General features: G+C 37.9%; 1 protein-coding gene across 1 annotated transcript; it reads left to right on the forward strand.

Annotated features, from left to right (window-relative positions):
* Window positions 1-2,713: 2,713 nt before the first annotated feature.
* On the forward strand, window positions 2,714-24,373 carry KIAA0232 (KIAA0232 ortholog; the record flags this gene model as incomplete). Its single annotated transcript, XM_009586055.1, has 6 exons — window positions 2,714-2,792; window positions 4,185-4,266; window positions 5,859-9,156; window positions 20,005-20,086; window positions 22,147-22,244; window positions 23,124-24,373. Coding segments are annotated over 6 exons (3,819 nt in total), but the record flags the coding sequence as incomplete, so codon positions are not given.
* Between the last annotated feature and the right edge of the window lie 1,188 nt (window positions 24,374-25,561).

The raw sequence follows: 25,561 nt of genomic DNA on the forward strand, positions 1-25,561 counted from the left end.
AATAATCTTACAGATGATAATGAGATTTAAGCCTTTCGTGTTGGAATTACAAAAGCAATCATAATTAGGCACTTCCACGTTGAAAAATGTTTTTAAAGTACTCCAGTATTTGTATTATTTGGGGACTGTCTTTACATTTGAACATAAGCAAAGCAGTTCAGGCAGATCACCTAATTTTGTTAACTGACTGTGTCCTATTGAACCAAGCCAGTACCTGGAATATCTTACTTTCTGGCATTGGGGTTGCTGCAACTACAATGCATTAACTTAAACAATGAAGAAATACAGTAACTAAATCTCATATTCAGAGAACAACACTGTCATATATGAAATAATTGCTGAGGCATTCATTACATTAAGTCTGCAGCTTGTTTTTATATACTGCAGTATGAGGTTGAGCAAGTGGTCCCTAGGGACTTGGTATTCTGCACAGTGGCTCTCCGTCTTCCCCCCTTTCCCCCCCTCCCCCTTCTTTTTTTTTAAAGCTAGCGCCAGCTACATCAGCGTGCTATGCAGGACAGCATGCAGCATGTCATCTGACTCAAGTATTAGTTTCATGGTACAGGAGGAAATGAAGCGTTTGATTCCAAAAGTTTTCACTTCTTCGGTGTAATGGTGAGCATATTGTTGCCGGGTTTGGGGATTTTTTGGACATGATGTTATAATTAAGTTAAGGAAGTGAATCTATATTCCTTAGATTTTGAGTATTTGCTACAGGTCCATTCGATTAGACAGTCCGGAGACTGCAAAAACAAGGCCAGCTCCTCCTCTGTTGCCCTTTTGGGGGGAGGAGGAGGGAGTCAGGAGTGGTATAGGCATAAAGTGACGATTATTACAACTACATAGGTTTGTCTATATTACTGTGCTGCTTGGTTCTTTCTAAGCAATTTAATTTATGGTGGTAAATTTACTGATACAGAAGATGCCTTCTAAAGTTTAATGTTGCTAAGTCATCCTCAGTTAAGTATGTGGCATAAAGGTTTATATTTAGCACTTCAGTGCAGCAATGAAGTTAGAAATAGAAAATTGCTTTCTCAGTTGACTGCAAATAATTAAAATTTAGAAGTTAGCATATAAGTCATTGCTTCAGTATATGATTTTTCAAGTGTGTGTTTCTGACAAAGAATTAAACAAGCTGGTTTCACTGTATAAATTAGTATTCCCTTTTCCATAATGTTTTCTTGTGCTTTAGCAACATATATTCACATTTCTCAGCAATTTCTAGGAGAGAGGAGAAACTCTTAGATCTTGGAAAAATGAAATCTTTATACCACCATGGTGACACAGCAAATCAAACTTCTTTTATGCATTTCTGTAACTTGATATTTGATCTGCATTACCTTTGCGGAGAATGCATATTCCATGACTATATGCACACAAGATCATGTCAAGTTCAGAAGGTGAGATAATTTTGGAGGCGGTTTGTTTAAGTCTCAGAATCTCCAAGTATGATGGGGACAAGATGCTGGAGTTGTTAGTGAGGAAACTGTGCATAGGATACAAGAAGCTGCACAGTTCTCCCTCAGTACCATTCCCAGCTGTATAGTAATGTGCAGGGGACTTCTTGCATCCTCCTCACTTGTTTCGGATTGCTGCGTTTAGCTGTGATTCCAGCTTTCTGTTTGCAGTTATGGAAAGTGCAAAGTGTAATCTCCAAGCATGATCCCTGAGCATCAAAATACTAAGAATATGAATATCTACTCAGTACCCACCTCACCTGGTTTTCCTTCCAACAGGAATGGTTATTTCGGGCTGTAGGTTGGTATTTAGTATTTCGCTGACTGGAATTCAACTTTTATTCCACGAGGTTTTCTCCTATGGGACAGTTGGTAGTATATTGTACCGTTTCGTGTGTGTGCTTGTTTTTCAGTATTTTGCTGTTCTGGTGCTGTTGCTTTATCTAGAACTGCTTGCAAGTCTAGGCAGATAGTAGAAGCAGAAGCACATGAGAATAACACTGAAATGGGATTTAAAAGGAAGCTTGAGTGTATGGAAGGTTTATGTGGAGGAATAAAGGAGGAAAATAGAGGCTTCTAGGGAAGATAAGGTGTTTATTTTTCCCTCTGCTCTCCTGAGCATTTTAAACACAATGTTTAAAAAGAAAAAAACTAGGCATTGTAAACTGGCAAAACTGTGGGATACATTTTGCATGAAGATACTGTGGAAGCGTTTCCTCTCCCTGTCTACCACCTATACGTGTATGTCTTCCTACTGTTCTCCTTTTCATCTTCACTCCTGATTTTCTGTATCCTTTTAGCAGTGCCTTTCTCACAGGTATAAACTGTGCAACCAAAAGGGTCAGGCTTAGCTTTTTAAAATGCATCTTTAGTGATCAGTTGATTCTTGAACTTTTATCCTGAGACTCTTGGCTAAATCCTAAGGGATAGAGTGCAGTAAATGTGGCAGTGCAGAGTTTGCAAAACCTTGGATATACAATAATGCAACAATGTGACTTGTAGTGTGAATGTATCTATGTGTTTCGTGGAATCATTTTGACCTCTAATTAATGTATTTATAGGAATGGATTTATACCTAGTAATAACTTTTGTTGCTTTTTAATGCGTAGTTACCATGCAAAAAGAAAAATACGTCTGCTAAGATATGTTTACTGTATTGATGTTTTTCTATAAGATGAATATTCTTTTTAGTAAGTTATATGTTCTTTTTTCTTTTTTTTCCCCTTTTTTCCTTTCCCCCCCCCCCCCGTGGTTTTGTTGTTGTGCAGAGCTCTGGGATTGAAACATTAGTGGAGGAGCTTTGCTCCAGACTGAAAGACCTTCAGAGTAAGCAAGGTGAGGAATAAATCTTTAAACTTCTGAGGCCATATATTGTATTTATCAACTGTGTAACATTCTGAGATGTGGGGGTGGGGGAGCAGGCTATTAATTCAGTAGCTTTTAATACAGGCCATGCAATTTTAAAATACATTTGAATAATTTCATGCAAATAGTTTAAGCAATTCTGTACTAGTATGCCTTGTTTACCTAAGAAATAGCCATTCACAAATGGAGTTTTCCTCATGAAAAGCTATAACTGTTCTTATCCAGCTATGCCTGCTTTTTTAGTAAATATTCCATATTCAGCATCCCCCTCCCCACCAAAAGAAGTCAAAATAAATTATTGTATTTTGTGTATTGATACTTGCAAAGACTAGATTGGCCTCAAAATTGTTATATACTAGCTATTCCTGTGAAAAGCATCCAAGTAGCCCTTACAGAGAGGTGTGCTTAAAATTTCCAGGCTTTAGGGGAATGATAATGGGGACTTTATATTGTCAAGCGTAGGGCAGGGAGCATAATACAAAATTGTGATGTCTCCAATGAAAGTTCATTGCATATAAATGTTTGTTCAGGTGCATAGCAGCTGCCTTTGACACTTACAGTAAAATTAATATGCTTATCGTGTAGTATAAATAGCAGTAAATAAGGGATAAATATTTACCTGCTTAAAGCATGATTTTAGCTGTTTCCATTCCCTTTTTCTGTTTTTAAACAGTAGTTACTAGTCAGCTCTTAGTATTTCGTAGTGCTATGCTGTGACACTTTCTTACTGAGCCAAGGTGATTTTGACTATTTATTTTGGATAAAAAAGTAAAATTAGTGTGTATCTCACAGCATTTTTTTGGTATTTTACAGATTTTAATATAAAGAATTAGAAATCTTTAGAGTCACCTCTCACACAGGAAATACGCCTTCACACCCACCCAAAGCACAGCAACTACTGCAGGGGTACTTCCTTTTAGTGAAATACATGAGAAGTTAGATGCAACCATTCATAAAAATATTTAGTTAAATAGCTGATTTTTTTAAAAAATCTTTTTTTTATATGTAGCAATGCAAGAAGGAGATAAGGATTTGGATATGAAATAACTACAAATTCAATAGGAAGTCTCCTAGTGGGGGCATTTCTAACCATGAAGTTGCATGCAGCTGCTAGCCAGTCATGTTGGTGAAATTTGCAGGGCTTAACAAGGCAACTGTGGAAAACTTGAATCTTGGCTGGTAACTTATAATTTCTTTATGTATAATAACCAGACTATAAATTATTCTGTTATTTACAGTGTTTTATGGAAATTTACTACTATTACAGGTATACATCCTGGAGCTTTTTGTTAAATACTGTTACAAAATACACTGGTTTTTTGAATTTTTCTGTTAAGCATTTGGAATTTTCTTCCAAAACAGAGGAGAAGATTCACAAAAAGTTAGAAGGCTCTTTGTCTCCTGAGACTGATTTATCTCCCACAGCAAAGGATCAAGTAGAAATGTATGCATTTTTTATTATTATTATCTGAGATGCTTTTCTCTTTTCTCCTTTTACTCCCATATTTTGACACAGTGAAGTTAACTTAGTGGGGAAACTGGAGTTTTGTGGATATTAAGAAATACATTTTTTTCCTGCCATCTTCTTTTGTTCATCTTATATATTTAAATATAAGCATTTGGTACCATAGGCTAGTTTAATTTCTGGCAAAGTCCCGACTGATTTCTTTTGACTATATGCAGAACTCAAACCGTACTGTATTTTAGTTTCCTGAAGACCAAGTCAACTAGACAAATGAAAAGCCTTTAAAACGGCAGTAATTGACACGTTAGACTTGCAGGGAGAGAATCAGTTTCCTGGGTTCATAGAATCATAGAATAGTTTGGGTTGGAAGAGACCTTTAAAGGTCATCTAGTCCAACCGCCCTGCTGTGGGCAGGGACATCTTCAACTACATCAGGTTGCTCAGAACCCTGTCCAGCCTGACCTTGACTGTTTCCAGGGATGGGGCATCTACCACCTCTCTGGGCAACCTGTTCCAGTCTTTCACCACCCTCGTTGTAAAAAAGGTCTTCCTTACATCTAGTCTAAATCTACCCTCTTTTAGTTTAAAACCATTCCCCCTTGTCCTATCTGGTTCAGAACTCTTTGTCTTCTGTTGCAGAAATGGGAAACTGAAACTCTTTTATAACCTTTAAACTCTTTATAACCAAAGTGGTCTACTAGTTACCAAGTACCTGAGTACAGTGTTACTGAAGTACCCAGGAGTTTTATCATTGACTTCTCTTGGAGATATGACTGCTTCTGTATCTCTTAATAATAACCATTGCTAGCAACAATCTAGTAGAAGTGTTGCTAAATAGATTATACTTCAGGGAATAGATTGTGCTAATGTGGATTTAACTTAACTGACTTCCGAATGTTTTTTAATAGGTTTTCATTTAAATATATGCGATTCAGTATAAATCTCTTTACTGTCAAACACATACTACTTTAAACTTGCAGAAAACCGTATTTTAATTTTGTCCCTGTTGCACAAAGCTGTTAAGCATCTTAAACTACTCAAGAACTAATCTTTTTTTGCAACAGCTTTTTCTTAATAACTGGACGATCAGACTATGTAGAACTTAACAGATAGTGTCTCATTTCACAAAGGAGAATTTAAAAAACTGAAATTCAGGACTGAACTGACTGAAATTCAGGACTTCTTCATTTATCCTCTAAATCAAACATGTTTAAGACGACTGTAGTGAATTACTACATTATCTAATAAATCTGGAGTCGGGCCTTCGCTGTTTTAAGCATCCACAATTTGTGTCTACAGTGAAGTTTAGTACTCCCTAAAAATGGGATTGTTTTACTTGGCAGTGTATTTTTAAACATACTAATGTAAGCACTTTTAAAGCTTATCTTAATCTCCCCTTTGTTATAATTCAAATAAACAGTGCAGTGAGTGGCATGTGCATATGTAGAGCAAACTAGATTTTTTGGCAATTAGATTGGTAGTGTTTTGATGCGTTTTTAGTAATACTTTCTAATCTTAATGCCTGTCTGAAGTTCTGTGATCTGAATGTCACCTTTCTGTTTTGCTTTCAGGTACTATGAAGCATTTCCTCCTCTTTCTGAAAAGCCAGTTTGCCTGCAGGAAATTATGACTGTATGGAATAAATCCAAAGTATGCTCTTACTCTAGCTCCTCATCTTCATCCACTGCTCCACCAACTAGCACGGATACATCTTCTCCAAAGGACTGCAATAGCGAAAGTGAAGTAACTAAAGACAGAAGTAATAAAGTATCTGGCACTGTACAGGAAAGAACCCAACAGAAGAAAAGTAAAAATGAGAAAGAAAACAAGTTTAGTAACAACACTGTTGAAGAGAAGCCTGCTTTGTACAAAAAGCAAGTCCGACATAAGTCTGAAGGAAAGATGCGTCCTCGCTCCTGGTCATCTGGATCCAGTGAGGCTGGCTCAAGTTCTAGTGGTAATCAAGGTGAATACAAGGCATCAATGAAATGTATTAAAGTAAGACACAAAACAAGAGAGGTTCGAAATAAAAAAGGGCGTAACGGGCAAAGCAGGCTTTCAGTGAAATCTGGTGAAAAGGCTGATAGAAAAGTCCACAGCGGAAGCAGTAGCAGCAGTAGCAGCGGGTCCATCAAACAGCTGTGCAAAAGAGGTAAAAGGCCATTAAAAGAAATTGGAAGAAAAGAAGCTGGCGGTAGCGATGGAAGAGATTTGTATTTAGACAGCAGAAATGAAAAGGAATATAAAGAAGAACCCTTGTGGTATACTGAGCCGATTACAGAGTACTTTGTTCCTCTTAGCAGAAAAAGCAAGCTGGAGACTACGTACCGCAACAGGGAAGATATATGTGGCGTAACATCAGAGGCTGTAGAAGAGTTGTCTGAATCAGTGCATGGTCTTTGTATTAGCAACAATAATATTCATAAAACATACCTCGCAGCAGGTACTTTCATCGATGGTCACTTTGTAGAAATGCCTGCAGTTCTAAATGAGGATATTGACCTCGCTGGGACCTCAATATGTTCTCAACCAGAGGACGACAAATATTTAGATGATATTCATCTGTCAGAACTAACACACTTCTATGAAGTGGATATTGATCAATCCATGTTGGATCCTGGTGCCTCAGATACGATGCAAGGGGAGAGTCGGATTTTAAATATGATTCGACAAAAGAGTAAAGAAAAAACTGATTTTGAGGCAGAATGTTGCATAGTGTTAGATGGAATGGAGTTGCAAGGGGAAAGTGCAATATGGACAGATTCGACCAGCTCTGTTGGTGCTGAAGGGTGGTTCTTGCAAGACCTTAGTAATTTAGCTCAATTTTGGGAGTGCTGTTCATCTTCTAGTTCTGGTGATGCAGATGGGGAAAGTTTTGGAGGAGATTCTCCGATCAGATTCTCCCCCATCTTAGACAGCACAATGCTTAATTCACACATGCTTGCTGGCAATCAAGAGCTCTTTTCAGATATTAATGAAGGGTCTGGTATAAACTCTTGTTTTTCAGTGTTTGAAGTGCAATGCAGTAACTCTGTTTTACCATTTTCTTTTGAAACACTCAATTTGGGAAATGAAAATGCAGATTCTAGTAGCACTGCTAATATTCTTGGGAAAACACAGTCTAGATTGCTAATATGGACCAAAAATAGTGCCTTTGATGAAAATGAACACTGTTCCAATCTTTCAACAAGAACCTGTAGTCCATGGTCACACTCGGAAGAAACACGGTCAGACAATGAGACTTTAAATATTCCATATGAAGAATCCACGCAATTTAATGCAGAAGATATCAATTATGTAGTTCCTAGAGTGTCTTCGAGTTATGTAGATGAAGAAATTCTAGATTTTTTGCCAGAAGAAACCTGCCAGCAACAAGCTAGAACTTTAGGAGAAATGCCCACTTTGATTTTCAAAAAAAAATCTAAGCTAGAATCTGTCTGTGGTATTCAGCTAGAAGAAAAAGCGGAAAGTAAAGACTATGAAACTACACAAGGGTGTAGTGAAAGCAGTCCACATGGAGATGGCTACAGCTCAGGGGTTATTAAAGATATTTGGACAAATATGACAGACAGAAATTCTGCAGCGATGGTAGAAATAGAAGGAATAGAAGATGAATTGTTTTCAACTGATGTAAATAACTATTGCTGCTGTTTGGATACAGAAGCAAAAGTTGAAACCCTCCAGGAGCCCAACAAAGCAGTGCAGAGATCAGAGTATCATCTTTGGGAAGGTCAAAAGGAGAATTTAGAGAAGAGAGCCTTTGTCTCGAATGATTTATCAAAAGTAGATGGTGGTGACTATACTACACCATCAAAACCTTGGGATGTTAACCAGGATAAAGAAAACTCATTTATACTTGGTGGTGTGTATGGGGAGCTCAAAACATTTAACAGTGATGGAGAATGGGCAGTGGTGCCACCTAGTCACTCAAAAGGGAGCTTATTACAATGTGCAGCTTCTGATGTAGTGACAATAGCTGGTACAGATGTTTTTATGACTCCAGGTAATAGCTTTGCCCCTGGTCATAGGCAATTATGGAGGCCATTTGTATCATTTGAACAGAATGAGCAATCAAAGAGTGGAGATAACGGATTAAATAAGGGTTTTTCTTTTATCTTCCATGAAGACTTACTGGGAGCTTGTGGTAACTTTCAAGTTGAAGAACCAGGGCTTGAATACTCATTCTCTTCCTTTGACCTGAACAATCCATTTTCACAAGTTCTTCATGTAGAGTGTTCGTTTGAGCCAGAAGGAATTGCATCTTTCAGCCCTAGTTTTAAACCTAAGTCAATTCTGTGCTCTGATTCAGACAGTGAGGTTTTACACCCCAGGATATGTGGTGTTGATCGAACGCAGTACAGGGCTATACGGATTTCTCCCAGGACTCACTTTCGCCCAATTTCTGCATCTGAACTTTCTCCAGGTGGTGGAAGTGAGTCAGAATTTGAGTCAGAAAAAGATGAGGGAAGTACTGCTGTCCCTTCTCAAGTAGATGTATTTGAGGATCCACAAGCAGATCTCAAACCTCTGGAAGAAGATGCAGAAAAAGAAGGGCATTATTACGGAAAATCAGAGCTTGAGTCTGGAAAATTCCTTCCCAGATTAAAAAAGTCTGGAATGGAGAAGAGTGCACAAACATCATTGGATTCCCAAGAAGAGTCGGCTGGGATGTTGCCAGTAGGAAACCAAGATCCCTGTTTAGAATGCAGTATGAAGGAATCTCTAGATGGGAGGGCGATGGAGAGCTCCAAAGTCAACTGCAGAATAGTGGAGCCACGTGAGGAGACTAGCAGGTTTTGCAGTTGCAAAGCAGGGTGCCATTTCCCCACGTACGAGGATAATCCTGTTTCTTCAGGAGAGCTTGAAGAGGTATGTGGATATATAAAATTATGGAATTTGCAGCTGGCAGCTGATAACCAGCGATTTGTCATGTGACAGTTCAATTTAAATGTTTGTAATTGTGTAGTTCTCTAGATAAATACAGTTTTGTAGAAACACTGGAGGTTCCATCTGAACATAAGGAAAAACGTTTTTACAATAAGAGTGACCTAGCGCTGGCACAGGTTGCCCAGGAAGGTGGTAGAGTCTCCATCCTTGGAGGTATTCAAGACATCTGGACATGGTCCTGGGCAACCTGCTCTAGATGGCCCAGCTTGAGCAGTGGGAGTTGGACATGATGACCTCCAGAGTTCCCTTTGAACCTCAATCGTTCTGTGATTCTGTGAAAAATGAACCATCTTCAGGCATTACGGTGTCATCTTGCTTACCTTTAGAAATATATGCGTGTGTACACTCATGTGACTTTAAAATCTGTTTACCTTAGTTTTTTAGCTTATCTGATTTACATATAATGTGTTAAAATGTGCATAAAGTTTGAGTAATGAGATATTACTGATTTTGATTCAAACCTATTTTAAAATTTTGAAGACGAAGATCTGAAGTCAGTCTTTGCAATATGAGTTACAGTTACTTCCAAATAGAGGAATTTGGAGTTGAATTATTGGATGTAAACTTCAGGAAAGAAAGGTTTGTAGAAAGGCATAATTGTCTGGAAATTAAAATGTTCTCTCGCCAGCATAGACATAAAAAAAAAAGAAGACATGGATGCAAAATATCCATCACTACCATGGTACTGTAAGGAGGCCTAACTGGAACTATGAGTTAAGCTTGGAGTTTTCTTTCAGGTTGTTGTAGCCATAGGTTAAGTAATGATCAAGAGCAAAAAACCCTTCCAGCCAAAAATATCCAAGTTGTTCTTGCTGTGAGCTCCCTCTGCTCTTTAGAAGCAATATTTGACCAGCAAAATGAAGGTCCTTGAATGTGTCCAGAGGAGGGCAACAAAGCCGGTGAAAGGGCTGGAAGGAATGTCCTATGAGGAGCGGCCAAGGACTTTGGGCTTATCTAGTTTGGAGAAAAGGAGGCTGAGGGGCGACCTCATTGCTCCCTACAGCTTCCTGAGGCGGAAAAGTGGAGAGGGAGGTGCTGATCTCTTCTCCCTGGGATCCAGCGACAGGACGTGTGGGAATGGTTCAAAGCTGCGCCAGGGGAGGTTCAGACTGGACATCAGGAAGCGTTTCTTTACCTAGAGCATGGTCGAACACTGGAACAGGCTTCCTACAGAGGTGGTTGATGCCCCAGTCCTGTCAGTGCTTAAGAGGCATTTGGACAATGCCCTTAACAACATGCTTTAACTTTTGGTCAGCCCTGAATTGGTCAGGCAGTTGGACTAGATGATCATTGTAGGTCCCTTCCAACTGAAATAGTCTAGTCTATTATATTCTAAAATAGTTTCGTTGTGCGGCCAGCCCAGAGATGTTGTCTGGATAGTTATAAGTTGCATCTTACGTTTTCTTTTCCTCTTCAGCCTCCTTTTCCACATAGTCAGCAGTTGTAGTATCTACATTAGGAGGGAATTTTTTTCATTTTCAGCTGAAGAGTTGCACCCAGCTTGTGTTGTGCGATTGTATACTCCTCAATTACAAGTTTGAAACACTAATTCACGTATGGGAAAGCTAACCTTTTTCTTGCTAAAACTAAAGCTAATCTTTTTGTTGAACAAAATCAGAGTTCCTTATTTTCCTTCTTCCCCATTTGTTTCTCCTCTCATCCCCCTTTAAATTAATTGCTATTGCAACTCCTTTTCCCAATGTCAATAAGTTGATGTCTGCTGCTTGCATAAGAGAATCAAATCTATGACTTTTCCAGGCCCTTTCTAGACATCTTGGTTCCTGTTGCTCTGTTAAGTTAACGGCGATGAAGTGGCTCAAAATCTTTTCTGGAGTCTGCGAAGTTTCTGGGTTTGTGCCAGGCCTTGCAAAAAGAGTCACCAAAAAAATTAATAAACTTAGACTGTAAGTCAGAACAGATTCTGGAATTTACCTTTTGCCAGGAGTAAGCAGAATCTAACTTCATCATGCAGTAGGGCATAATGAATGAACAAATGGTATAACACATTATTTGTGACTGCAAGAGTCTAAAGTTCATTCCAGCCCTTTTCAGATCTCTTTTCTGGATGCTTAGTGCTCCATGAGGATATTTATTCTTATCTTCGCTTCAACCACTGATCCATTCAAGAAAGTAGTAAGTGGCTGGTATAAGATAAGTTTACAGTGGTTCCATAGTTTATGGTAGGTATGAGGTTGGAAAAAAAACTTTGGTACTGAATAGTGTTCAAAAAGCGCTGGTATTTTATTTTCTTTAAGTTCCTTAGTGCAAGAGGAAAACTAACTGCTTCCCTTGCTCAGGTCACATGATTTTGTAGGCATTTTCATCGCTTCAAAAATATAAGCCACTAAGAAGTACAAAGGGCCAACAACCGTCTCAGCAGTCTAGACTCCAATTTGGTTTGCAATTAAGCTCTTCCTAGGGGACCTGAGGAGCCTGATTACAACCTAAACTCAGAAAGACTGGGTTAACTAGCCCTCCTGTATTTCGCCTGTCTCAAGAGGATGTGTGCGCACTCTGGGCTTTTCTAAGAGCCATTAGTGTGCGTCTGAAGATAATAGGCTTTTTGGCTTGAGAACATTTATCCAAATTTATTATTGTAGTTAAGTGTATCTGTAAAAGAAGAGGGGGTTTTAAGCATTAAAACAATTTTAATATGTTGGTTATGAAGTAAACTTTAATCAGTAAATATGGTAATTATATTGTGTGCAGGAAGGGTGCAAATGTCATGCAAGTATGTCTTCTGTGTGCAAACTTTTTTCTTTTTGAGTGATATTATTTATTTTCATGAGCGCTAAACAAAATCAATATAAAATACCTAGAATTAGAATGGCTTAGGAGGAGCATTCTTCCTGGATACCCCACGCGTCATGCATGGGAAAAAGAGTTTTAACTTGAGCAGAGGCTATGGAATTGACTGATTAGTATAGGTCAATATTTGTAAAGGATTTTTTTTAAACGAAACTTTTGTGCTTCCTTTTACTGTCTTACAATAGAAATTAAAGTTATTGTTTAACTCACTGTTATCTGACATAAAGTTTGAGTTGTGTTCTGAGGTACCTCCAATAGTTTTGCGTAAATAATAGTGTGAAAATACTAATGTAGACCACAGTGTAATAGTAAAACATTCTGTTTTGCAACACATAAACTTGAATTATATACGTGCTGTGCAAACACACATCTTTGAATACCTCCTATTTATAAGACTGTAGGAGAATCTGGTTCAGTTTCCTCCCTCTTACCTTCTATATTAAGCCACTTCTTTTAGACTTGCAGCATATTTCGCTGCAGGAGCTATCAGCAAATTCCTTCTGAAGTTCTTAAAGGGTGAATGATAATTATATACCTAGCCTTAAGATTACCCCCCCCCAAACCAACCAAACAAAAAACACCCCCCCCAACAACAACAACAAAAGCCCACAAAAAATACCTGCAGAAGTACAGTCCTTTTTCTTCCAAGTAAATGCTCTTACCGCTTAGCTATGGAGTCATGGGTAAGTACACAATCTGGTCCATTTAATGGTCTCTGAATATAACAACATTGAATCTCTTATGAACAAATGTTATATGGGCTCTGATCTAGTAGGTGTGCCCTAAGAATGCTTATACTGTTGAGTCCTTGACATAGATAAAGGACTTGTGGGTTTTGTTGGAATCAGTACCAAACTTTTGAGGTCTGAACATGCCTAATGCATTTGGGGATGAGGAAATTTTACTGGCAAAAACTGTAAGTGTTTATGGATCTCATGACTTAATTGGCCCATTAGATTTGGTGAGGTACTTTGCTTGACTGGAGTAATGCAATGTAAGTGTATAACTCCCTTAGGAAGGGCTGTCAAGAGGAAGGGAAGAGGGGTGCCTTGCATACATTGGTTCTGAGGTCAATAATGTAGGACAGAACCTGCCATAAGCCTGGGTAGTGATAAGGCGGAGACAAAATTCAGAGGGGTCTGCTTTATGCCTTAAAATCAGGAGAATCAAGTGGGAAAAATATTCAAGAGCATGTAGAGTCGTCCACATACAAAGCAAAGGACTTAATTGTAAAAAAGAGAGTAACTTTGGGGCTATCTGAGAAAGGATTGGTCCAGGCGGTTCTTGATACGTGCCGATGGTGGCGGATGATGAAAACACCTACAAAGACTCTGAGCTCTAGTTTTCTAATTAGTAAGACATTCATTTGCTGAGATTTTGAAGGATGAAAGTATCTTGTATGAGAGGGACCTTAAAAAGATGGAGTTCACAATGACAGTATAAAAATCATGAGGAAAAAACCCAAGGTATAAAGTAAGCCAATAAAACAAAGATTCGGTACACCTGAAAGTCCTAGAAGTAAACCAGAAACAGAAAAAATGACTGAAGGATATTTCTGAGAGACAGAACTAACAAGCTTGGAAAGCTATGAAAAGATAATGTCAAAAAGGTACTGTTTAGTGCTTTTTTTTTTGTCATTTGAATTGGTGAAAAGACAATTAAGCAAAGGAGTAGTACAGATAAATTGCACTGTTTCAGCTAGTCATAGGAATATTCAGCTAAATATCATGAGGAGCAGCAACTGATTTGAAAAATGCCTAGTAGAATACTTGTTTGAGAACACACAGAAGATAGAAAATATATAAAAGGCAAACACATTTCCATCTTTTTAAAGAGGAAAATGGAACCTGGGTTATTACCAATGACTCTCTTAAATTTCCTAAATAAATGTTTTAACCAGTAAATGGCATGGATGCCTGGGAAAGTGAGAAAGTTTCTGAGTATTGGTTTGGCAAAAAGATAGCACACTCAAAATAACAGTCAGTGGCTTACTAGACGACAAGGGAGATGATTAATTTTTTGTGATCTGGGGAGTAAAATACATGTTTATGAAAATCCCTGATGGTATCAAACTGGGAAAGTCTGCAGTTACACTGGAAGACAGGATTAGAATCAAAAGGTTGTTAAATTGGAGAAATGGTCTGAAAAATAAAATGCATTCCAGCAGGGACAAATACAAACTTCTAAAGAAAATAATAATGCTCTTCACAAACACAGTGTGAGAAGTGACAGATGAAGAAATGACATGAAACTGAAAAGCACCAAGTAGATCATAAGCTGAGCATAAATCAGCAATGATACACTGCAAAAGAAACCATTGTGATAGATAAATAGGAAAGCCCTTCTGTAAAAGGGGAAGTAATTGCTCCTGTGTAGCTGAAAAGCTGGAAAGCCTTCTGCTGGAGTACTGGCCTCAGCTCCCATTACCTTGTATCAAGAAAGATGTCCTGAGGAGAACAACATGAAGATCACCACTTTTGAAAACAGAGTGAAGGAACTGGGGTGGTTTTATCTCAAAAAAAGAAACTTGAAGAAGAACCCAGCAGTTTTGCAGAAACCATGTTCATAGTTACAGGAGATAAGGACAAAGCTGTGCTTATCCTGTAGGCTCTGGTAAACACAAAGGAAGTGGATGTGATGACCTTAAATCACAGCAAGGGAAATTGAAGAAAAAGAATTCTAACCAGAAAATGAGCTTACTGTAAGGCTAAATTATTTTTAGGGAAGCAGTGGAAATTCTCTCTTGAAGAGATTTAGAGGGTAGGAATAGTGCATTGTAGTTGATTCCGGCTTTGTGCAAGAGTAGAGTCTAGATGATCTCATAGGGTCCCTCACACATATATTTTCAGTGAAATTCAAGAATTAGGTGACTTCCAAATAGATTTATGAAGTCTGGACTCGGCTCCCTTTGTTCATTTGTGACTAGCTTCTTGAGCCGAGTGTATCTTCCTAGGGTACCTGTTGAACTAAAATTAGGATCTGATCTTTTGGAATGGGACTCAATGGATTCATGGCTGCTTTGACTTCTAAATTATTCATGGGTTTCTTCTAAATTATTCATGCAACCCCATGTAAGGGGTTGCAGAGCAGGAAATTTGTACTTACAGATTAATATGACTTTTACTTTTTCTGTGGCTGGTTATATGGTTGGTCAGTCATAACACTTCAGATAATATTCAGATCATAATGAGGCTTTAGTGCTTATTCTGTTCAAATTCTGCAAAACTCTTGTCACTACCGTGATCCTTGTCAGCATGCATTCCGAAAGTGTAGGAGTATTCAATGCTGGTGTTTTCAAATTAGTACCTAAAGCCCAAATAGTCTATCCTGAAAGGCATACCAATTTAGATGAAAAATAATAGCTATTTAGATGGGTAGCTGGAAAATTTAATAAAACTTTTCATAAAATACTGGCAGTGCCCTTTTTTCAAGACCTTCAGGCAGATGGTCCTTAAAACTGTAGACTCCAGCTCGGAGAGGATGCTTTGCATAAAGTTTGCTTGAAGAATAAAGTTGTGACCAATGTAACTTTTCTAACTAGCAAATGACTCATCTGCCATATGAACTTGCTGTGGACTTGTTATGGAAGCAAGGCAATCAACAAAAAATGATTGCTACCTCATACAAAATTGTTAGTTAAGAAACAGCAAAAAAAATCGTACTAATATTTCCCCCTATTGTTGATAAAATAAGATTTAAGTTGTTAAGCACATCCTATACCAGTTCTTGGTAGAGGAAAAAAAATGTGTTGCATATTCACAAATGCTCTTTAAGAAATTTATTTGAGGTTGCAGAATAAAACTATCTGTTATTTTCTGCTAAGAAGAAAGAATAAAGTAATTTCTTCATAAACTACTTGTGTGAGCAATCAAGGTCTTACCTAAGGAGAAATTTTTTTTTTAATATATAACAAAATATAAGTAAAATAGATATTTTGGGGTTTGTGTTTTGTTTTTTTTTTTTTTAAATTTATCAATATGAACTTACCTTTTAATACATCTGTACACATAAGGAGAGGGGGAAGGAACCCCACCCTCTTGCCCCCTCCAAATTTGTCCTTCCTTTTGTTCCTTGGCTTTTCCATCTATGCATTTATCATTCGGGTAATAAAACCTCATATTGCAGATGTGACAGTACCAGGTTTATAATTTTATCATATGAATGGATCTTTTTTTATGAATTCTGCTTTCATACTTCTAGACCTGGTCTTTCCCATCTTTGGTAGTCACTGCTTCCTCACCTGCCTAAATGCCCCTGTCAAAGATATTCCTAAAAGTTGGCTTGGCATCCTGTCATATAGAAACTATGGTTAAATTTTATCTAATGTCAGCAAACAAACAGTACCACTCAAATGTGCTGTTTATCAGGCTGCCTCCTAGTCACAGTTGAAGACCGTGGTGTTGGATACGTCCCTTGCTGTAGTGAGTATGGAACAGTTTACACAAGCAAAACGAGCAAAAGAGTAAAATGCTCCTCCTGGGCATTCGTTCTGGTAGGCCCAGCTCCGGAGTCTGAAGCGTGTTCACCAACGCAGCTTGCCCTTTTCCCCAGAGCAATATGATATGATATTCTGCTGCATTCTCGCAATGCAGCTGCATCAGCTAATGAATTACATATTGGTGTCCATAGCAGTCTTGCGAAGAAAGCAGCAATACAATAAAACTCTGTAGAACAGTAATCTTCCTTGGCTGCTTTATTTCAAATATGTGCATGAGTGGAAGAGGTGAGGAAAAAATCTCATCAGCTGTAGGAAATGGCATTCATGGTGCAGGAAACAATCTTTCACTTCCCTGCTTGTTTTCCCTTTTTTTCAATTGTATCCTTAACAAGACACCGAATTGCTATTTCATCATGATGCTGGAGATCAAATACGCTGTTTAAAATGGTCATTATCCACTTAGGCTCACAAAATCTCTCCTTCGTGTTAGCTACTTCAGCTAGATTACAGAGTCATTTCATTGTAATTTGATCTTTGAAGCAGCACTAGGATTTTTAGTTGAAAGAAACTAATACTTGCTTTTATTCCTTTAGAAAGTATTTGTACTGATGTTTGCAAAGAATGGTGGTTCTTTTGTATACCAGAAGTTTCAGTTGAGATTTTGGATAAAAGACCTAAGTGGACAGCCCTGCTGTTGTATGAAGTTCTTAGGAAGGTTCATTTGAGAAAACAGACATAAAATGATGTTGGAAGGAACAGATGTGAGCCAGATGCCAATGAAAAACATATAAATGCTATTTAAAGTTTTGAAACTATTTTACTCTTTCAAACTTTTATACAAACAATAGCAAACATTAAAATGATTTTTTTTCTGCTGTTGGCTTAACTCTCAGTAGAGAGGGGGACAGAAGCAGAATTGAAGTTTTAGTTTTTGCATGTAACTTCACAATTCTGACCTGAATCTACTGAAAATTCATAGACAATTGTGACTGAAATCTGCCAGGATTTGGGGGGAGGGGGACCTTTCATAACTATAATATTACTGTAGTGTTTACGCCAGTGAATGCTAAAGTCCTCAAGTGATTTTATATATCCTCAACCAGAAGCTCTAAGAGAAGCCTTAGTTATCATATGTCTAGCTGTATAACAAGAAAGGAAACCCATCAGTGTTCTCTCAGACCTGCAGCAAGACTGGGAGTGCAACAGCATCGCAGTTAGTTTTGCCATGTTGTCTTTGAGCTGTATTTAAGAACAAAGTAAAATAAATATGAATAGTTTCAGAGGGGAAAGACTTCCACTTGTAATTTCTAATATTAGTACAATTGAGAATAATAGCTATTTAGATGGGTGGCTGGGAAATTTATTAAAACTTTCGATAAAATACTGGAAGTGCACGTGAGTATGTGTGAGAGGAGGAGGTGGCATAAATGGAAAATGCAGTTTTAAAAGGGAAAGAAAAGGAAGGTAAAGTCATGGGACTATTCTGGAGTTGGTATTTCTTATTTACTAATTAAGGGTACTTCTTTAATTTTCAGCAATTTTCATCATGACAGACTGTACAATCGTAGTAAACATCTAAGCAACTGTAAGAGAAAATGGTTTTCTTCAGTGAATGTATAAAATGGACATCAGCCCGTGTCCCCCGTCACCTCCCAAACAAAACCCCCAAATGGCTTTAGTATGGATAGTGGGTCTTTACATCCGTCCTTTTGCTTTACACATCTGACCTTAACGCTGGTTTAGAAATAACACACGTCATTCCACAAGGGTCAGTGTGGGGGCAAGAGGGCCAGGTCTGAGCTCAGACTGAAGCCCTGCTGGGCTGCTTCTGCGTGCAGCCAAAAGACGTGTCTCTGGCTTTCTTGAACTCTTTTGGTATCAAGGCAGTGGTGGAAGGACGTGGGAGCTGAGGCAGCCTGCAGCCAGCATCAGTTCAGTCACCGAGCCATCCTGAAGCAGATACATAGGCTCTGATGGTGACTTAGCCCAGGAAGCAACACTGCTGCAGCTTGTTATACCCTGCCAGACTCAAGCTGGCTTTGCTTGTAACCCGCTGTCGTTCATCCAGCTTACCACCTGTGCAGATCTGAGTGCAGGTGTGACACCAGCAGCATGGGAAACTTTGAAGTTAATAAAGCATTGTGTCTGTGGAATATAGATGCCTCTATCTGTAGTTAGCAGCAGAGTGAGGCCTCTGTGATTGAATTCATTTGTAAATGCACATATTTCTTATGAAGTCCTGCTTCAAATACTCTTGAGCTTTCTTTTTTTTCTTTCTTTCCTTCTTTTTTCTTTTTTTTTAAACTATGGTTTAACTTTCTAAGAACTCCCTTTTCTGGAGTTGGGGTTTAAGCTTTTGGAGGGTGATTCCTCGGTGTTATGAGAGGAAACCATCATGGATAATTTCAATATTCATTATAGCAGAATTTCGTGGGAGAAAAAGTTTAATCTGGCAGATGCTTCTGAATAGAGCACTCTTGAGCTGCTTATTTGGTTTGAGAGAGACTTCTCTTTATTAAGTAATAAGCATTTGTCAGTTTAGGCTCTATAGGTTTGTAGTTCTACAAAAGAGGAACAAAAGGAGGCTTGTTAGTTTTCCATGCTTAAATGTTCTCAGGTTTACAGAGGAAGAGGCTGGATAGAGACTCAGTGTTGACGTTCATTTGATAGTGTTTTTTAGTAGCTAGTTGCACTATAGTTTGTTTTTGAATCATTCTATCTAATATCTATAGGGGATGTTAAAAGCTGGCATCATCTTTTGAAGGTTAATGGGGTTACCACAGATGCAGTCATAAAACTAGGGACATGGCTGTTGTGACAAGCCTTTGGTATTTTAGCCATGTCCATTAATTTTACAAGGAAAGGGCTCTGGTAAATTTAAATTAGCATTCAAATATGGGGGGGGGCGGGGGGAGAGTATTTAGGCACTTTTAATGAGTAGATTGAGATTATTTTTAGCATAAAGACAACTTACTAATCATCCTCATAACCAGTTTTTCCTCATGTTGACACATTCATTCTCTAGTTTAACTTTATGTTATCCCATTGATGGTAATGGTACTGCTAATTCACCCTTCCGGACTTTAAACATTAAATTTTGCCACTTTTTGTTTGCTTTCTTTTCTGTTTTCTTTTACACTGAACTATTTGTCCTGTTGACTAATGTTTCGTTATATTCTCATCTCTTGCGTAGCTATCTGTTCTCTCTTGTTTCGTACTTAGATTATATACAGTGTAGGGCTGGAATTCATCTTTTTGTTCTGGTTTGTACAACTCTGTATCAGCAAAGTATGAGCCCCTGTGTGGAGTTCATATTGAGTATAAGAGTTCAGATAACGGATGTTCTATTGTAGTTTGACAGCCCTTTCCCATTAGTATTAGAAATTCAACAGTGTGACCTGTAAGACCTAGCAAATTGATTGTAATACCAGAGTTTCCTCCTTTACATGTAAGTATATTATTTATGGCATAATGAAGTGTGATTATTGTCTAAACACTTTCCTATATTGAATGCTAATCTGCAGAGAATGAGTGGCAGCCAGGAAAAGCAATGCTGGTGGGAAAAGGCGCTCTATTCTCCCCTTTTTCCTGCATCACAGTGTGAAGGTAAGAAGCTATGCCTGTTTGAACTAACTTGCTGTTGCACCTGTGTTAGAATGAAATGCTTTCTTATGGATTTAAATTGTTGCAGATGAATTGGAACTACCATCTCTATTTTAAAAAAACCCAGTAAACTTCCACAATAAATTCTCGTCTGAGAGAGAACTGGGATGCTTCAGTTACATTTGTAATAGATCTCTAGCATGCTTCTAAATAGTTTTTAAATGAAAGTGCTTTTAAAATAGTCTTAACATTTATGCAAATTTACTTAATTCCGGAGCCTGTAATTAAATAAATAGAATATTAATCTCTGACACTGAAAATACTTTATTACATTTTTGAATATGTTTCAACCTGAATAATACCTATTAGGTAGCTAATTTTATAAGAATGTGAAAACATTATAATTACCTTTTATGGGGTCACATAAATAACATGCCAGTTATTCAGTGAATGTGTGGAATTTCTCTCAAGCTGGGAAGGACAGGGATTTGCCTCTTGGCCACTCCTTTCACAGTGACAATCTGGGAATTTTTCTGTGCCACACAGAGAGTAAGTCCAGTCTTGGTAGGCAGGCTGCTCGCAAGCGGAAGCAGGTGTGCTTCCAGCACTCCCTCTTGCCTCCCAAGAATTCGTAGCATCTGACAGCTGGCCCCAGCCCAGGCTTTCAGCGGACAGGCAAGAATCCAGACAGCTTTTTTTTGCCTGCATACCAATTTACCTTTTCTGGGGAGAAGGCAAGAAGTTAAATAAGAACATTCTGAGTATTGAATTGACAGGCTATCTGATGCTTTCTGTTGGTAGAGGCTCAGTGCAAGAAACTTTTGATCAGAGGTGGGTTCCTTAATAATCTGGAATTAGATTAGCCAGTAATTATTACTGGACTATTTTTGGAGTGCACCTTAAAGTGCAACCAACTGATCGGTATTCTTGGTGCCTAAATGCCCTTACTTTGGTAAGGTTTAGGACAGTTTGGATTACTTTCAAGAACATCTTAACTTACTTCACTCCCAACTATAGAAATGTGTTTGCACAGTGAAAGAGAATAAATTGATGCCTATAGGACTTTTGATTTGCCTCCTGGACTGGTCACAGAATCTCCCACGTTAGAAAAAAAAATCAGTATTTACAAAGTAGAGATATTTAGTGTCCTATTGTAAAGGTTTTTTTTTTCCCACAGTGATAATTGCAGAGGTATTACTGTACTAGCAAATGTAGTGACTCGCACTCTCAAGTATATTTTACCCAGAGTAATCCTTGAATTCCTGTGAGTGAATTGTGTCATCTTTTTGCTGACATCTGCTGGTGAACCTGCGTAACTGTCTCAGTGTTTCACCACCTTATTTCATCAGAGGAAGACAGAATATACAGTATAAAATACTATGGAGTCCAGAACGTGCGTGATACGGTGGCAGAATTTCTGTGAAGTAGAATAGTTCTAGGATTTCCTCTTTTAGACTAAGTTTAACAAAACTAGAGCTTTACCCTCAGAGCTAGTGTTACTCTTTCACAAATCTTTAGCTGTATCCAGTTTTCTGTATGGGTATTTTTTATATTGATGCATGTGATCCATATATATCGATATGATATATGTTGATATTATACACGGAAGTTTACTCTGGTAAGTAGAAACCACAGCCATAAAAACCACATTTTTTTTGAGCTTCAGTCAGGATCAGGCTGCTGTTGCAGCCTGATATTTTGTATGGGTATAGAAATAGGAATGATCTAAAACACTGTGCAGTATCAGAATTGAAAAATGTAGTGAACCATTTGTAAAAAAGTAATTCTTGCTCTTTGTACCTTACTATTTTAGACGTTTTCATTAACTAAGTAGCTTCTTTTTTTTATTATTTGGTTATCCAGGTAAGATTTGATGAAGCTTCCATAAGGTATTATGCTTCTCTCTTTAAGGATGTCAAACTGTAAAATTCCCCACAAGCACAGAATTTACATGGCTTAGAGAGTGAATTTCACAAATAGCTGCCAAATGTAAATAACAGTGTTCCTCAATTCTGTTTTTTCTTCCTTTTTCTTCTGAAACACCCCCACAAACACAATGTAAGAGTGTTATACAAATGCCAAGGGAGAGAATGGTGTAGGAGAATTTGCAGATGTAAAGGAAATATCCAATGATGATGAACATCTTTTAGATTTTAATATGGTAAGTGTGTCATTGGTTTGGGGGAGGAGGTTTATTGTTTATTTTATAAGGGTGTGCCACCATGTCTTTCCTTTCATCAAAGTTTTCAGTCTGGCCTCAAATGAAATTCCTATGAAAACTTTCAAAAGCTTGTCTTTCCTTACTTTGTGTTTTAATCTCTTCTGCATCTTGAGTGTTTTTCTGAAAACTCCTCAGTGTTGTACTTTGGGGAGTACAGCCCTTTGTGCAAAGAGTTGTACTTGTAGTAGTTCAGCAAACTCAGTTTCCTTTGGGAACGCTTGGCTTTTGCTTGTCGTGTGTGTTAAACCTGAGTCTTTTTTTCCTCAACTTCTAATTTCAGTAAGCGTAGAGTGGGCTGATGTGCACTATGAAGGCAGAAAGGACCAGTAATTAAAGGCGTAAACATAATGTATGCTGAATTCTGTCCTGCTAATGAACAAAAACCTGATTTTTTGCTGTAGGGAAAACGTGCACTTACTGATACACTTTTAAACTCTATAGTGATGATAGCACTTAAATTTATGCTGACATGCTTGCTATAGCTTTACTGATTCAGCCGAAAATATACTGGTTTTGCTTGAAGTTCAATCAGATCTGTGCTGTGTTTTCTTGATATTTAATACTACCAAATTTTGGAGGTAACTGTTTTGTGCAAATCCTAAAATGAAGGAATAGGAAAAAATGATAAAGGCCCCACCTTTTTTCCTGCTGTTCTGCAGTCCTTTCTGCATAGTGGACTAAGTCAGGGAAGTGGAGGACTTGCCCTGTAATTGTCACCTCTGTCTTGAACAACTACAAAACTGTATAACCTGCCAGCTCAGAAAAAAGCAAGCATGTTTTTTATTGTTCCCCATCAACACTGTGAGTTTAAATCCTTAGGTTTCTTCTGTTTATGAAGCAAGATGTGCAGATGATATAAATGCTGAGGCAAAACCAAATGGCTTCAGGAAGAAGATCTACTCCAGTGATAGCTCCAGCTCTGAAGACACAGCTTCAGAAGGTGGCAGTGAATGGGCTGACCCATGTGAGGAGGAGCTTTTTTCTCGAACTCAACTATAAAAACTGCAGAGTAGAACAGATGATTTAAAAGTAACATGAGATGGAAAACTATTCTTCCTGAGGGTCTGTAGCTCTAAAACAACAACTTGAGTTTCCTCTTCAGTTAATGGATTCAGATGTGTATTTATCTTTCTCTTCTTGCTTATTTTATAGATGAGGACACAGCTGTCCTGTTGAAGATTTTTTTTCCCCCCCCAAAAAAACTGTTAAATTCTTGGCTATTTGAACTAGACTAGATTGTGTTGTCAAATCAAGAATGGATGTGCATGTGCTTGTCTTAGTAGTACCACTGCTTTTTTGCATCTTAATTGCAGTTATTTTCATTCGTAACTGTAGCCCTACCACTATTACTATCTTCTTGGCATCGCAGTGTCTACAACTACTTCTGCTATTCAGAGACTTCAGCTTTCTGCACATTAGGCTTTGTTCTTTAAGAACTGGGAGATAAATACTTAACACTGTAATCTATCAGTGCCTTTCTGAATGCAGGAGAAAAGCATGAATGACTTGTCCAGTCTTCATTCAGTAAATCTCATAACTTTGAAGTAGGAACAACAGGGTTGTGCTTTAGAGACTTACAGAAACTGTGTTTTCTATCCTATGATTCCCCCCTCCCGCAAACCAACACTGAGGATACCATGGTTTGTATTCTTGCTAACTGGAGAAGCCAAGGATTTTTTGTAGGTATGGAGGCAATGTGGGGTTTTTTTTTCCTTTTTTTTCTTTTTTTTTGTCCTTTTTAGCAACTTGCCAATGTGGGGCAGACGTTTAAAGAGTAACACCAAAAATAATAAACCACTGGGGTGATGTGTGGATTGTTGTGACTTTTGTAACGAGTAGTGAGAATGTTGTCTTGTTGCAGATGATGGCATTCATGTAACCTGCAAAAGCATCCTGTACTGAACTTGAGCCTGAATGACTGAAACTATCTAAAATGCTCAGAGTGTTCAATGTTTTAAATGCAAAGGGTGAGTGCTTCACTTGAAAGAAATCCTGTGGCTGCTGCAGTTAGCTGCTGTTGTGGCTGTAATTTAGTAAATCTCGTAGTTCATTTTGTGTTTCTGAGAGAATGTGTGGGGCAAGTTATGTGTGTGGTGGGTGGGGGAGTGATGACTTACAACATACATGTGTGATTGCAGTAGTGATTGTTGCTTTATGTGACTTGCTTTTAAATTTTATTTTGTTAACTTAGGAAGTCAATACATTGTCAAGTTGCATCTGTACAAGACTATCAACTCCTTGTGCTTTTAACACATTATGCAAAATGTATAAGCCAGGAGGAGCAATATTTGCAAAACTAAACATTCTAAGTTTTTACCAACTCATAGTTTAAAGAACAACAACAACTAACTAGTCTATACAATAGCAGCATGTCTATAACATCAGGAAGTGCAGAAAGTCCCATACTGACTTGAAAAGCTTAACCATTAATTTTGACAGGCAATAAACCTCATGAGAACTATAGCTGTTTGAAATGTGAGCTGAACTGCCTTTGAAATATGTTCTGTGCTAGAAAGGTTTTCTGAGTAACTGGGTTTTGTTGCCTTTATTCAATTGATAGTGTAAGAATTGAAATACGTGGTTGGAAAACCATGCCGTTCTTTGTGCAACGCTTCTGTTAAGATCCTTACTTAAAATTGGCTTGGTTTGTCCTGACCCAGGGACTTTCTTTTGGTCCTCCTCTTAGACTATGTTTTAGGGTTTGTATTCATACCACAAATCTTGTGACACTTTACAGTTTCGTTTCTTAATTTATTTGCAGACTTTGGATAGATTTTTATATATTTTACTTTCTTCTGGAGCTTCCTTGAGAGGTTGTTTAGCACCTGCACTGAGAACTAGTTAACTGTAACATGAAAGTAAAAAAGAACTTTACACACAAATTCTTCAAATCACTACAGTGAAGAATGGAATAGAACTTCATTCAAAACAAGAAATGACCAAATGGACATATTTCAAACACAAACTTCAGCTCAGTTAATTTTGGCTGGAGCTGCTTCTTTGGTAAGAAAGGGCTCAAAACAACAAAGGTGTTGCTTATAGTTACATTGTGCATGTAATAATTCCAGCACCTTTGGGGAAAATAAAATCGTATGTTGAGCTTGGGCAATAACAAATTGTCTTTACTTGTTTTCATAGTTTAACGGCTAAAGCTCTAAAGCTTTCAGTGAGAGTTGAAGTGTGGTTTTAGTTTTTCTGTATGGATAGAAACACACACAACAACAACAAAAGCATTAAAGGTTGGCATACGCTGAACC

This window comes from Fulmarus glacialis, unplaced genomic scaffold (assembly GCF_000690835.1).
Source record: "Fulmarus glacialis isolate BGI_N327 unplaced genomic scaffold, ASM69083v1 scaffold17499, whole genome shotgun sequence".
Lineage (NCBI taxonomy): Eukaryota > Metazoa > Chordata > Aves > Procellariiformes > Procellariidae > Fulmarus > Fulmarus glacialis.